This window comes from Etheostoma cragini, chromosome 6 (assembly GCF_013103735.1).
Source record: "Etheostoma cragini isolate CJK2018 chromosome 6, CSU_Ecrag_1.0, whole genome shotgun sequence".
In the NCBI taxonomy this organism is placed as follows: Eukaryota; Metazoa; Chordata; class Actinopteri; order Perciformes; family Percidae; genus Etheostoma; species Etheostoma cragini.
In genome coordinates this window covers 6,746,172-6,759,779 of record NC_048412.1, presented here as the reverse complement: position 1 = coordinate 6,759,779, position 13,608 = coordinate 6,746,172, and the positions used below count along the sequence as shown (strand labels likewise).

The following is a 13,608-nucleotide window of genomic DNA, read 5'->3' as shown; positions in this document are numbered from 1 at the left end:
CCACTTCATTCAAATGAATGTTCCCAGCCTCATCTCAGAGAGTCAAGGGTGTTTCAGCCGTCAGCTGTTCACTGGTGACCCACTGGACTTTAGCCAGCAGTGAATGAACTTTGTTAAGCAGGTCCATTTTTACTGTATTGACATTACAGAAGTCTCTTGTTAGCATCTTGTAGGCTACTTGTTGAAAATTGACGTATGCGCAACTCAAATCTGCACTTGACTCACATTGGAGTAGTGACGTCATGGGCCAGTCAACGCAGAAGATGTGAGCTCCATGATTGCTTTATACGCTTTAAAATTTTTTATTTTAGCAGTATACGGCAGCCTAAAAATTGGTATTGAAGGCTTTAGAAATAATGCAGAATGGAAAAAGATCAGTGATGCGGTCAACCGTGTTGCCGTAGTGAATCAGATACCAGCTGAAGTTTATTTAATTTATACATCCTTCCATAATCCTAATATTAATATACAGGCTCGTATTGTAATCTCTTAGGCCTACATGTAGGTGTACCTATATTTAAATAAACACACAGTAGCAGAGTGTATGCAGAGTTTATTTTACCCATGTTTTTTTCATGAGTCAGAGCCAGGTAACCGTAAGCTGTGAGGGAGCGAGTGTCCTCCGCCCCCCCATGCTGGACCACCACCCTGACCCTGTCTCCTTACAGCAGAGGGGCTGGAAAAACAACAAATAAATAAACCAGGAACGGACCGGAATTGAGCGTTTAGGAAAGTGTCATCATTTTGTTCTTTTTTTCTTCTTTTTTTCAATAGCATGAGCACTAAAATAATGAATAATGCTTTGGTGCATATGATTTCACTAAAATGAAATGAATGATTGAATTGCAGAGAATTTTACCAATCAAACAATGTACATGATGCCCACATTGAAAAAGGTTTTGAACTTTTGTGTTTAAATGCTTATTATGTAACATATCAGAACTCTTGTACCATAAGTCATGTAAGTGGAGGTTAGCAGGAGCCCATAGAAATTAATTTAGAAATAAATAAGATCAATTAATAGAATTTTAATTAGCAAAGTTGCTAAACCTATCCAATATTTATGTATTTCTAAGCCGATTTTCTAGGCTGAATTCTGATAGATGCCCCCCCCCCTATCGATAAGTAGTACCGCGTCAAAAGTGATGCCAACAGTCCCGACTCAGCCCATTAAGATAAAGCGTGTTTAGATATGAGGCTCGAGGAGAGTCTTAGCGTTAATAACAACACCAAAGCCACCTGACCAAGCGTCCGTATTTCAAGCAGTGTGAGTGAGATTGTGTTGTAATATTGGAGATGCATTTTAAACATGGAGACGGTATAAGAGCCCAAAAGGACGCCGAGTTGGCTAATTTCTCCCTGAACTGATGACCATTAATATTATACGTTTATACATATATATATATATATATATATATATATATATATATATATATATATATATATATTCACTCAATCAGCCTATATGTTATGCAGTGGCAATTTTTCATTTTTATGTCTTTGGCTTTGGCCTTTTTTTAAGTGAATTCTGGGAAGATTTCCTCTATTTCAGTGTAAACACTTAAAATGCATGTAAAAGGAACAATCTGCAATCACTGCACCTGGTTTGTGTTTGAATTGCAACTCCAAACATGTAAAAGAAATTGGGCACAACTGGGATTGGAACGGAATGTGGATCGTGAAGGGCATGATGTAATGGTTGTGATGAAAATAGTGCTATCAGACACACTGGAACTTAAACCATCCAATCTAAAAGTGATTTATATGTTGAGCTGTTACATTTGACATACAACAAAAGTTGTGAAAAAAGCTGCTAAACTCATAATGGAACAATGCCTATAAAATGTAATAACTTGCTTAACTCATATGCTTAAGGCAATTCTCCTTTAAAAGAAGTCTAATGTGACCAAACCTTGAGGGAAACAGGGCCACCACGGCAGGACGACAAACTGACCTGAATCTTTGATATGTAGGATTCCAACCTTTTCTTTCAAAATCTTCCATTTCTGAATGATGGTTCTGAATGGCTATTATACTTCTCACATTGTGAACCATATAGCACCTGCAAAGAATGTATTAGTTCTTGAAAAATTGTCTACATTCTCTGCTGTTGAACTCTGTGTAACAGATAATGTGTTTTTTTTAATCAACTGTGTTTTTGGAATTCATCATTCATTAGTGTTCTCAAAGACTGTCACCAATTACAATCAACGTCACTCCCAGTCTGACTGAATAATTCATTTCTAGATTATCTTATCTTATCTTATCTTCACAGCCTGTTTCATGTCCCATGGGTGAGAGTAGTAGAGGTTGTTGAATCACAGAGCTGTCATTGACTATTTATTTGTAGCCCCCACAATTCAACTTTTCATGCTGCACACTGTGTGGGTGGGTGGGGGTTTGGGGGGGGGGGGTTCGCGATCAAAGCTTCCTTTCATTTCAGCTCCAGAATGTGACTTTAGATCAGGCCTCCATTAATGCAGGGATGTGCTCCTTCACCACTAAATTGTATATCTTGTTGCCGTTATTTCTGTCCTTCGGTCTTACTTTGTTCCCTTCATTTTTTATCCTGCCTTTTGATTGGCCGATGCGCTGAAACAAAATGAGGAAAGGTATACTGCAAAAAATAAAGGCTTTCTATCTAAACTAGGCAATAGTTCAGACATTGCATTTGGAGAAAAGTGACTTTGCCAAGCATAGGGGATACTATAAGTTGTTTCTATGCAAATAAAGAATTTTTAGAATTGAATGACATTATCTCACCTAACGTCAAGATATTGTCATCTGCTTCTCTAAACACAAATTGAAACAGAGATAAGCGTCTCAGCATCTCAGTTTTTCACTGTTTTTTAGGAAAAACAAACATTTTTTCTGTTGTTTTGCAATGCGCGCCGTAGTTAGACAAATGTATGCATTGATATTAGGCTGTTATGTTTTCAATCAGTGTCATCCGCCTCCTAAATGACAGTCGTTTCCTGCATGATCACGCTGAAATTAGATCAGTAGGACATCATATTTCCTTTGCACATCCATTCGTTCTTTTTTCTTTTAAAGTTATTAATAAAAGTTTTATTGCTTTACATGTTACCTCTTTTTCAAGAGGTAACTGGTCAAAATGGCAGCATGAAATTACAACAAAACAATGCAAAATCAGGCCACAGTTAAAACATGGATGTTCCTAAAACACAGGGGGCAGATAGTAAAAAATATGTCTTATGGTTTAATATACATCTTTCAGTTCTGTGATAAACAGAGCTCAACATGTGAAGATATTGTGATTATGCATCAAAGACTTAAAGGTCCCATACTGTAAAAGTGAATTTTCCATGTCATTTTTGATTATGAAGCATGTCGACGTGCTAAATACAATAAATAATGTGATCGTATCAAAACCCTCAAACCACAGAGAAATGCACACAGCACACATAAACTGTACGGTTTAATCCATCAGGACTTCCGTATGGTTGTGATGTCACAACTGCACTATATATAGGTGCTAAGAGCTGCTACAGTGCCGTTTCAGTCATTCCCCGGTGGCAATGACACTGTAGAGACTCAGAGAGCACAGATGTGGAAGATCAGGACATGTTGACCAATCAGAGGAGACTGGGGGGTGTACAGGAGCGGGGCTTAAAGAGACAGGCCCTAAATGGAGCGTTTCATCCAGAGGGTGAACACAGGTATATTCAGAAAGACAGTATAAAAACAAAATGGTGTTTTGGGGAAATTAAAGCATGTAAACAATGTTCTAGTAGAAACACAAAATATGAACCTGAAAATGAGCATGATATGAGACCTTTAATGTCTCCCTGAAACTGAACAGGTTATTAAGGATTTAAGGTTAATGTGTGTCTTACTGTTCTAACTAATGTTCAAATGGGTTTTTCACACTAACAAAAATACGTTAGTAATGGATATTTTAAAAATCCAGCTTTAGTACACACACAACATTGTATTGTTGTTTGTATTTGTTAAAATACACAGGCCTGTGTGTACACCCAGTACCTCAACCAGACACGGTACACACACACAATAAGTGTTATATTTCTTGTTATTTATTTACAACGCTGTAATGTTCCAACTGTAACATGTTTTTAAACTACTGAATGTGAGTGATGGGGAATGTTAAATGGGAACTTACTGGTCTGAATCAATTTAACCCTAAGTACGTCGGATTGAATACAGTTTACCACCCAACATTTAACATCTGCTTACAGTTTGTTGTACTCATCTGATAGATCCGCATACTTTTAGTTTCTCTTTTCTCTTTTTCTCATCTAATTTATTGACACTGAAAATTAATTTGATAAACCAACGGCATCCAACTCTCTCTATAAATTGGGATTGTATATCTGTCTCTGTCAAAAATGCCAAATGGCCTGCATCCCACGTACAGTAACCGAGTCCGAGAAGGAAAGGAGCCGATAGAGGATGAAGATCTTTCAGCTGTTTTCCCCCCGATGAGTCCCATCACGTTCTGACAATGTGGGAACCTGGGAACTGCAACATTCACTGAATGTATAGAAGAACTCTCTTGTTTGAATCTTTTTGTATTTTTTTTTCTAAAGATGGTTTTCATTTTGAACACTAGTGATGGGAGTTTTATGGTTATGCTTATGGGAACAATATTTCTGGGTTTACGGAGGCCTTTTGTTTGTTTTTGGACTGATGTTAAAAACAACAAATTTGGAAACTTTATTTAACATACCAAACACAAAGCAGTGGAATTGGTTGTTATCTGTAGTTTTTATTGAAACCTCCAAGCTTTCAAAACTGCACAGTTTGCATAAGTGATAAATTCTCTTTTGCTTCTACTACTACTGACATAATATGCTTAATTAATTTACTTTGGTGAACCATTTTCAGCAACTTTCAAACACACTACATAAACTGTGTCTGAAAGTCTATATAGCTTGTCACAAATGCAAATTAATTTGCCTCCTGAGGACAGTAACTCAGAGTCTGAAGAACCAAACAAGCTGAATGCTTCCTTCTCCCATTCATTCCCTGAAGCCCAAACAGTGGGTTGGACTGTAATCTATACTTTTTATACCATTTACCAGCAAACCTCAGGTGGCTACCCTTCCCCTCTTTAAGCTCTGTTTAATCGCTTATTTGACTTGGCCACCGATGCAAATGAAACTCCTTTAATTACTGTAACCATCTTGCTTAAATTAAATGATAATGATAGATGGTGTTAAAAATAACATGTAAAAAAAAAAACATTAACATGAATCCAACATATTAATAAACTTAAATCTTTATTTTAATGTCCATAACCTTGATGATAGGTTGACTGGCCTATAGATAAGGTAGCATCCACAGTTACAGTGAAGCTTAAGGATTCTCTGTTCCACATTTCAACGTTAAAACATGATGAAAACATATGAACATACCACCTACTTTTGTTTTAAAAGCTTAATGTGTGCACCATTTAAAGGTTCAGTGTGTATAAAGGCTTTATGCTGCCCTAGACGTTATCGTAGGCCCAGTTTAATATGCAACTCAATTTTATACAATACATTCAGTAGAGGTCCATGCTCATCTTGCTTTCAGTTACGGGGTCCTCGGCCTAAAAAACGTTGATCTAAAATTGAATCTGCAGTGTTATGATGGCTAACCGAGTAGATATTACTATTTGATAAATCTTATTACATAGTCTAGTGTTAGATCCTCACGTTTTGGAAACTGGACATGATCTAAACAGTTCTGTCAGTCAACTCAGTCTTCTGGGCTAATCATTTTAGCTGTACTTGTAGGCTTTTATATTGTTGGGTAGTTTAATTTATAATAAAACATCAGATGTGTTAAGGAACTAGTAACTAAAGCTGTCAGATTAATGTAGAGGAGTAAAAAGTGCAATAATAAGTGCAAAGTAGAAAATGGCATGAAAAGAAAATACTCAAGTAAAAGTAAAAGTACCTCAAATTTGTACTAAAGTACAGTACTTGAGTGAACGTAATGTATACAATTCTGCCAACAATTAAAAGGCTTTTTTAAATTTATTTTTTCATATTTAATGCAAAAAACGTGTATAAAGGTTTGACCTACAAGTTATTGTGGGACCAGTTTAATATGCACATCTTCATATGTAGCAGGGGGGCCCTGCTCCGTCTCGTATTCAATTAAAGGGTCCTTGGCTTAAAACAATAATGAAGACCCCTTTCTTAGAGGGAACATTGATCTTCTCTCCACAATATGGCGCATCTATATTCCCATTCCTGTCAGATCAGTTAAGCTTGGGGCTCACCCAGGCTGCAGCACTAACACTGCCACACGTTTCCCCCCGATCAGCGCCTCCGATCCCCAGATTGTGATGCTCTCCATCGCCATGGTTTATACTTGCTCGGAGCGCAAATGTCCACAGGGGTGTCGAGGCTGAACTATTACGCAGATAAAGGATTATAATGTTCCCGAGTCCGACCCGACACCTGCAGACTCGGTGTCGGTGAATCCTCTGGTCCGGCGTGTGGTCCCCCCTGTTGCTTTAAGCAGTGCGTCCTGCCGTCCGACAGGAGGCGTGTCTCCCCTACGGCCGGAGCGCAGCGCTACCAAATGCGAGTGCGGGGGAAGCGACTCGGCTCCTCCAAACAAATCAACTTCTTTGTGCTGCTCTGGTGACTCTTCCCTGCTCCAGCTCTACCAAGGGTAAGCCCATTCTTTCAAACTTTACATACATTTGCATGTCTTACAGCTCTATGTGTTTTGTTTTTTTGCGCGTCACCTATTTTCCAGGACCAGGTTGTATCTTTTGGACAAAGATGAGGGAGACGCAGATTTTTTAAACATCGTTTCCAACCAGCAGAGCCGCGCAGAAAACACCGCTGCGCACTTGACCGGTCAGGTTTGAAGTTCATCAGTGAGTTTAGAGAGGAAAAGCCGCTTTCCCCCCTCCGCACCCTGAACCAAAATAGGCTACCATTTAAATGTGTCAGAAATAGGCTCCGACTTATGGTTTAATAAGCCTTGGAGATGTGACCTCCCTTGCCTTTGCCCGACCTCTATTTGGAGACGCTTGTCACCTTTTCGGGTTCCTCCTCCTCCTCCTTTCTTCTTCTTCTTCTTGTTCTTCTTCTTCTTTTCCTCCCCGGGCTGATGCTTTCACTCTTGTGGGGCTTGAAAGCCATGATGGGGGTCGTTAAATGCCTACCCGTGATCCGCTTTAGGACTGATCCGTGGATAACGTCTCTAGTTCGCGGGGTCGGATGGGAACCTAGCGCGGACGAGCCGCGCATTTCAATCCCATAGTTGATGAGCACATTAGCTTTAAATCAACTTTATTATCACCCAGCGTTGGGGCTCCGCTTAGCCTGTTTTAAAGCCCCTTCTCACACATGCAAAAGGACATTAGTTGAGCTGTCGCTCTATCCGTAAAAACAGCTCAAATTTAAAAAACGAGGACTATACGCACTGGAGCCAACTGTGTTTCTTTCACCTGCCAACCCCCAAGACTCCATAAGCACCCTTCTGGCTGTTACGCACGGCTATCAACGGCGGCTCTGTGTTCTTGATATAAGTTCAGAGGTGCTTATTTTAATTAATGCCTCTATGTGGGTTAATATACTGCGTACGGGGAGAGACAAACACATGTCACACATGCTTTTTCGTTGTGTGCATCAGGCACACATTGGCTCAGGAAACCGCCTGACAACCTCTAAAATGTCCCTGGTATTTAGATTAAAACAAAATCAAAATAAGCAAGCATATTTTAAAAAGTTGTTTCCATTGCATGTTGCCACAGGCGACGACAATACAAATGATATCCCAACTACTCGATTATAATGTGTTTTTAAATCACGTTTAACCTGTGTTCAATTAGTGACACACACTGAGTGTTAAGGTGGAAGCAGGCAGTATAGTGCAAAAATATTTAACCTTTAGGCATAAACTGGATCATCCCATGGATCCGGTCCAAACACAATGTCCTGCTGCTTGTTAAGAAGGCACGAGAGCAAGGAAATCTGGCAAAATAACAAGGAACATACGGAGTGTGTGTCCATGGTGCTGAAAAACGCCTTAATGCAAAGGTTGAGCCAAAGCAGATTCTCTGTCCTTAGTGCTGAAAACTCCTCAAAGCAAATACTCGTTACACACACATTCCACCAGCTATGGCCTAAATGTTAACCACTGACTTCTTAAATCTCACAAACAGATGATATTACGACAAGAAAGGTATTTTTGTCGAAGCTTGATGTTTTCCTGAAAATAGCCTACTATTAATTTGAATTTAGTGCTGACTGCATGCAGTAAAGGCAGCTTCCTTCTCTTTTTATTTGCTTCATCAAAAAAAAAAAAAAATCTGCTTGATCTCCATATATATATATGCAATAGTCTTGATCATATCTAAGTTAGGAAGTTTAGAGAAGGAATACAGAGGATTTAGAAATTATGCATCATCATCAACAACCAACACACAGCACATCTATCGACCTTGGAAATAATACAGTAAGAATGTGGGCTTTTATACCCAGATATCCAGTAAAAGCAACCCATATGGTTTTAATATATTTATGCAATTATGATTAAGTATTCTTAAATAACAGGTTAGAGGTCACATTCACAACGTAGGCTATCTGATGACACTTAGATTTCTGCTTATGCACGGATAATAATTCAATAGTCATATAACGGAGCAGAGATGGCACTTCTTCTTGCTATGAGAAGTCAGATGACACACGTAGCCTACAGTTAAAATGCGATGCTGAGGGTTGGCTCTTATCTAACTGTACAGTCTCAGTCTCGGAAAAGTAGAAAATCAACAATAAAAAAGTAAGCTAATAATTCAAAACAGAAAAATCCAGAAGAGTGCTGAAATACAATGAAGGGCTGGTGAGCAGAGGCTATTCATCATGTTGAGTGTACAGCGACAGGTTTGCTTCACGGAGCCCTCTCACATGAGTCCGAGCTTGAGTGACTCCGATCAAACAGCGGCGATCTTTTTAAATTCATAGATTGGCTTTTACACGGCTGTGCGCTCCGCGGCCAGTCACGGCCATCGAACCGTAGCGAGGGCACAGAAATCTGGGGGAAAACAGGAGAGCGGCGGGTATCTGGCCGGGGGACACGGCGTAGGGGAAAGAGAAAGGAGGAAGGGGGGAGGACAGGGGCGATACAGATCAAGGGGGCGAAGTGTGGTCCGCAGAAGCCGAGAAACATGCCCGATCCACCCTGTGCGCTCCCCCACTACTAGTGTTGGCTCGACGTCAGATGCTGTGCGGCAGTGCAGCAGGAGGAGCTCGGGCTCGCGTGGCTGCTGAGACCGCCGCTTCACTCACTCACTCACTCCCTGTCTCGCTCACACTCTCACTTGGTCACGCTGGATCTCCACAAATCCCCGCTCGCCCCCTCTCACCCCCCTCCAATCTCTGCCTGTGTCTTTCAGTAGATGGATTTCTTCAAGCTCTGCCCTGCCTAACATGGATGCCCAGTCACCTCCACCACCAACAACACCTCCACCATCCTCAGCTGACTCGGAGGGCTGCTTCTTCTTGACGCAGTGAGCTGGACACGCAGTGCTTCTTCTTCTTCTTCTTCTTTTTTTTCTCTTTTTTTTTTTTAGCTAAATGGATGTGGGGAAACCGCTGCCCAGCCCGCCGGTGGTGCCCAGCTGCCTTGTCTCACGTTAAAGAGAAAACTATTCTGGGGAATATACCGAATCAGGGAATAAAAATCCTGTGCAGCACACAAGCACCATGAAGATCACCTCCCTGCTGATACTTAATGCGAGAGTCAGGTGCACCGGCAGGCTTCTACTGCTGCTTTTACACTGTGTGGGATATTCTCATGGGATGCCACACGTCTTGAGATTTGGTGAGCTACTTCTTCTTTTCTCTCTTATGTTGCCCCCAAAAAGTTTAATTGGTGTTTTCTCATCTCCATAAATCACGTTGCTCTCATTCCGACCTGTTGGAGACTCACTTTCCCCCCTTTCCTTCCTTTCCACACTTGTGGGAAAGTTGTTGTTCTGAGTGTTATTTGCAGTGTGACCCGGTGTTTTAATACCAAAAGCACAAGAGTAGTGTGTCCAAAGAGTTGGCACAGATCTACCATGGTGCAAAGCTGCCAAAAAAAAGAAATGAATATATAAACGATCCATAAGGGAATGACCTATCACTTGTTGCTACATGGGAACTTTTATATTTAAAAGGTTTAATTCCCCTCAGACTGCACCCTGTGTGTGTGTGTGTGTGTGTGTGTGTGTGTGTGTGTGCAGTGTTTGTTGTTTAAAGTTCATATCACCCACTTGTTGTGTGTGTATGTGTGTGTATGTTCATTCAATAATTCCTATTGTACAGTATATTTGCTGATGTTTGTGAGAAAAACAGAGGGACAGGTAAATGTCATTTACTGTATTACAGTAAACAGTATAATTATGCATACCATATTCACACGCCTTGTCCATATTTGAAAAACATTAAAAATATGCTTTAGCAGAAATTTTCGGATGACCTTTTGAACCACACCTTTTAAATTTGCTCTGTAAGCAGCTTGTAATTTCCACATCGTAGCTACAGTATGTGATGCTTACACAGGAAATATTCCACCCCCGGTCAAAAGGTTTTCATAACTGCACTATGTTATCCAATGGAAATATCCAGATGTTTTGTGTATCATTTTTTTTCACAACACAAAGTCAGCGTTCGTAATGTGAGGGCCAGTATTTGGCGAAAGGGTCATGGCCACTGACATGTATATCACACAGTCTGCCTACGACCACAGAAAAAAAACTATGTTAGTACACACAGTTACAGTAATAGTTAGTCTACACGGTCATATTATTATTGTTAAAAATGATTTTATTTATCCAGTCATGTATTTATCAAGTAAAGCACAATAATAATGCACACAGATCCAGAAGTACGCAGAGTGCTGCTATTGTACTTTGAACAGCACACAGATGTATTTATATATCTCTATGGATTGCAAGAAACAGTGCTGATACTACAGCATTTGGAAAAAAACAGTAATTAAATCCACAATGTACATATGTTTGATTGGTGAATGCAAATTGATGAGGTGCAGATTGATCTTTCTGCCGATGGAGCTGTGGGACCTGAATCTAAGTGCAGATGGATAGAAAGGTGAAACCTATCTGCATGTGTGTGTGTGTGTGTGTACAGCCGTAATCTCTTTACATAACAGTGACTGGCTCCCCGTTTAGAGTCGTTCAGTCCATGTGTGATGAGGGAAACACCCTGTACCCCATTACATCTCATTATTTCTCCACAGTCCTTTACCGCCGCTCGGCTAAATAGGCCTGTATTTTGGCAGCAGCGGAGTCTGAAGTTACGACAGTTACAAGCTGAATCTGTCTGTCGGACGGGTTTTGTGATTACATTTATTACTCCTCCCCTTCTTTGCCAAGGTACTTCTATTAGATGCCAGCCACATGTGGGTTGACACGTCTGCTCAGCAGGCGTCTTTAGCCCTCGAATGGGTGGTTTTAAAGTTCCATCGTAGAATGTTTTCATGTTTCGGATTGTGAAAACATGAAGTGAGCAAATCAGTGGCTCAGGAGATAACTAAGAGCGGTGAAAAACGATCACTGTTAAGCATGTTAACAAAGTGTGAGCAGGGTGGCTCAGTTGGTGGAGCGGGTGCACATAGACAGAGGTTTATGCCTCAGAGCAGAAGGTCCAGGGTTCACGTCCTACCTGTGACAGTTCCCTGCACGTCATCCCCCTTTCTCTCCCATTTCATATATAGCTGTCCTATCCATCAAAGGTGGAAATGCCCCAAAAAATCTCTAAATAAGAGAACATTAATAAATATACTGTAAATATTAAAGGGGCCCTCCACAGGCAAGGGACTGTTTGAGAAATAGATTAAACAGCAAATGCACAAAGTTCAAAAGCACAGGCTGAGATACCCTGACTCTTAGTCCCTAGATACTGAATTTCCCCTTTTGGGATCAATACAGGTGTTGTTGTTGTTGTTGTTGTCTCATCTTAGTGAAATATGGGTAAAGCTCCATAAAACACTGGATCCTACACTTCCCATGATGCAACTCAGCAATGTCTTTCACTAGACCCTCCTGCCCTGGAGGTTGTCATCTCAATTCAATTCAATTCAATTCAATTTTATTTATAGTATCAATTCATAACAAGAGTTATCTCAAGTCATCTGGTCATGTGTCCCTGGTGACATCATCAGGGTTATTTTCTGAGACAAAGTTCAAAGGCTGAATCGTACTCCTCATGACAAGTAAACTGACGTGCATGTGTAAAATGTAGTATGTTTACATGCACACCAATATTCCACTATTATTCCGAATGTGCCCATATTTTGAATTTGATACACGTTATGTAAACAGCATATTCCAGTTGTATATTCCAAAGAAGGCCTTTTTCCAAAGATAGTATTTTCTGATTAAGACGTGAGATATTCCAGTATAATTCGGATTTTAGCGGCAATCTTTAGACACATGTACAGCGCATTTGGAATATGCGTCTATATCTGTTTTTTTACGCCCAGTTAACGGCCTCTTGCCTGTTTATGGTCAGCTCTGTGCGTTGCTATGGTTTCGGTACAAATACAAAACCAAGCAGCCAAAAGTTTGCACGGCTGCAGCCCCGATAGGAAGGAGAAACACAGCTTTACTCTTAAACATTATCAAAGACTTGGATTTCAGTAATGGAAAAGTGCCCTCTTCAGTGGGGGGGTACGATGCCTTGCTCAGGCAGTGCCCAGGAGGTGAAGTGGCATTTCCCCAGGTACCAATCCACACTTTGTACTTTGGTCCATGCGGGGACCTGAACCAGGGACCCTCTGGTTCCCAACCCAACTCCCTATGGCCTGGTGTTATTGAGTGCATTAAAGAGATCAAGGAGTGTATCTTTAAATAGGAGCAAGGGCCTCACAATACATAGTACTCCTTCACTTGTCCACTGTCAAAGCTGTGCTACTTTAACGCCATCAATTGAAATTTGACTTCCCCCAATGGGATTTCCTCTGCTTCTGGAGCAGCTTTGAAATGACATGAAAAGAGCTTGCTATTTATGGAATAATCCAAACATTACATTTCCAGATGTGTTTTGACCATTCATTTGTAGTAGCTATTCTTCAAAATACTGTAGGAGCTTGCGAATGGTTCAAATCATTTAGTCGTTTGAAAAATAACAGTGCAAGAGTTATGGGTAGCTAAATTGGATTTCCATTATGGAATTCAAGCACAAGAAAAAGAACTTGAGTGAGTGAGAATGCCACGGCTGTTGTTTTTAATCATTTTGACCAGCTCCTGTGATAAAAGAAAAACACTTTATTTGAACAGATTCCCATTGTGAGTTCTTAAAAGACCTTTGGATTAGAGATATTTAAGGTTAATTTATATTTTTTTTGAGCAGCTGTGCAGGGAATGACATTGTAGCGGGGTAAGAGCTGGCATGGGTTGTTTAGCAGTTATGTTTTGTTGAAGACAGAGGGTCACTTGCTGACAACCTCTGAGGTCAGAAAGCACATAACTGAATTGTCCCACAGCCATTGAAGATAACGCCTGATACACATCAGCCTCTAGCAGCGTCAGACTGAACCAGAGCAACATGTGACCTAGCTCTTTAATTACGACTCAATGGGTCTGCTGAAAGGTTTGACTTTTTCTTTCAAGGAGTT

General features: G+C 40.5%; 1 protein-coding gene across 3 annotated transcripts in view; it reads left to right on the top strand.

Moving 5' to 3' along the window:
- Positions 1-6,422: 6,422 nt before the first annotated feature.
- grik2 (glutamate receptor, ionotropic, kainate 2) overlaps positions 6,423-13,608 on the top strand; it is a 254,762-nt gene continuing 247,576 nt past the window's right edge. For 2 of the 3 annotated variants that reach the window (XM_034873461.1, XM_034873464.1), the window contains exons 1-2: positions 6,423-6,648; positions 9,383-9,810. In XM_034873461.1, the coding sequence (XP_034729352.1) occupies positions 9,693-9,810 (118 nt within the window). In that variant the 5' untranslated portion in view covers positions 6,423-6,648; positions 9,383-9,692. The remainder of the gene's footprint in view (positions 6,649-9,382; positions 9,811-13,608) is intronic. The other variant, XM_034873463.1, reaches the window with a different exon arrangement.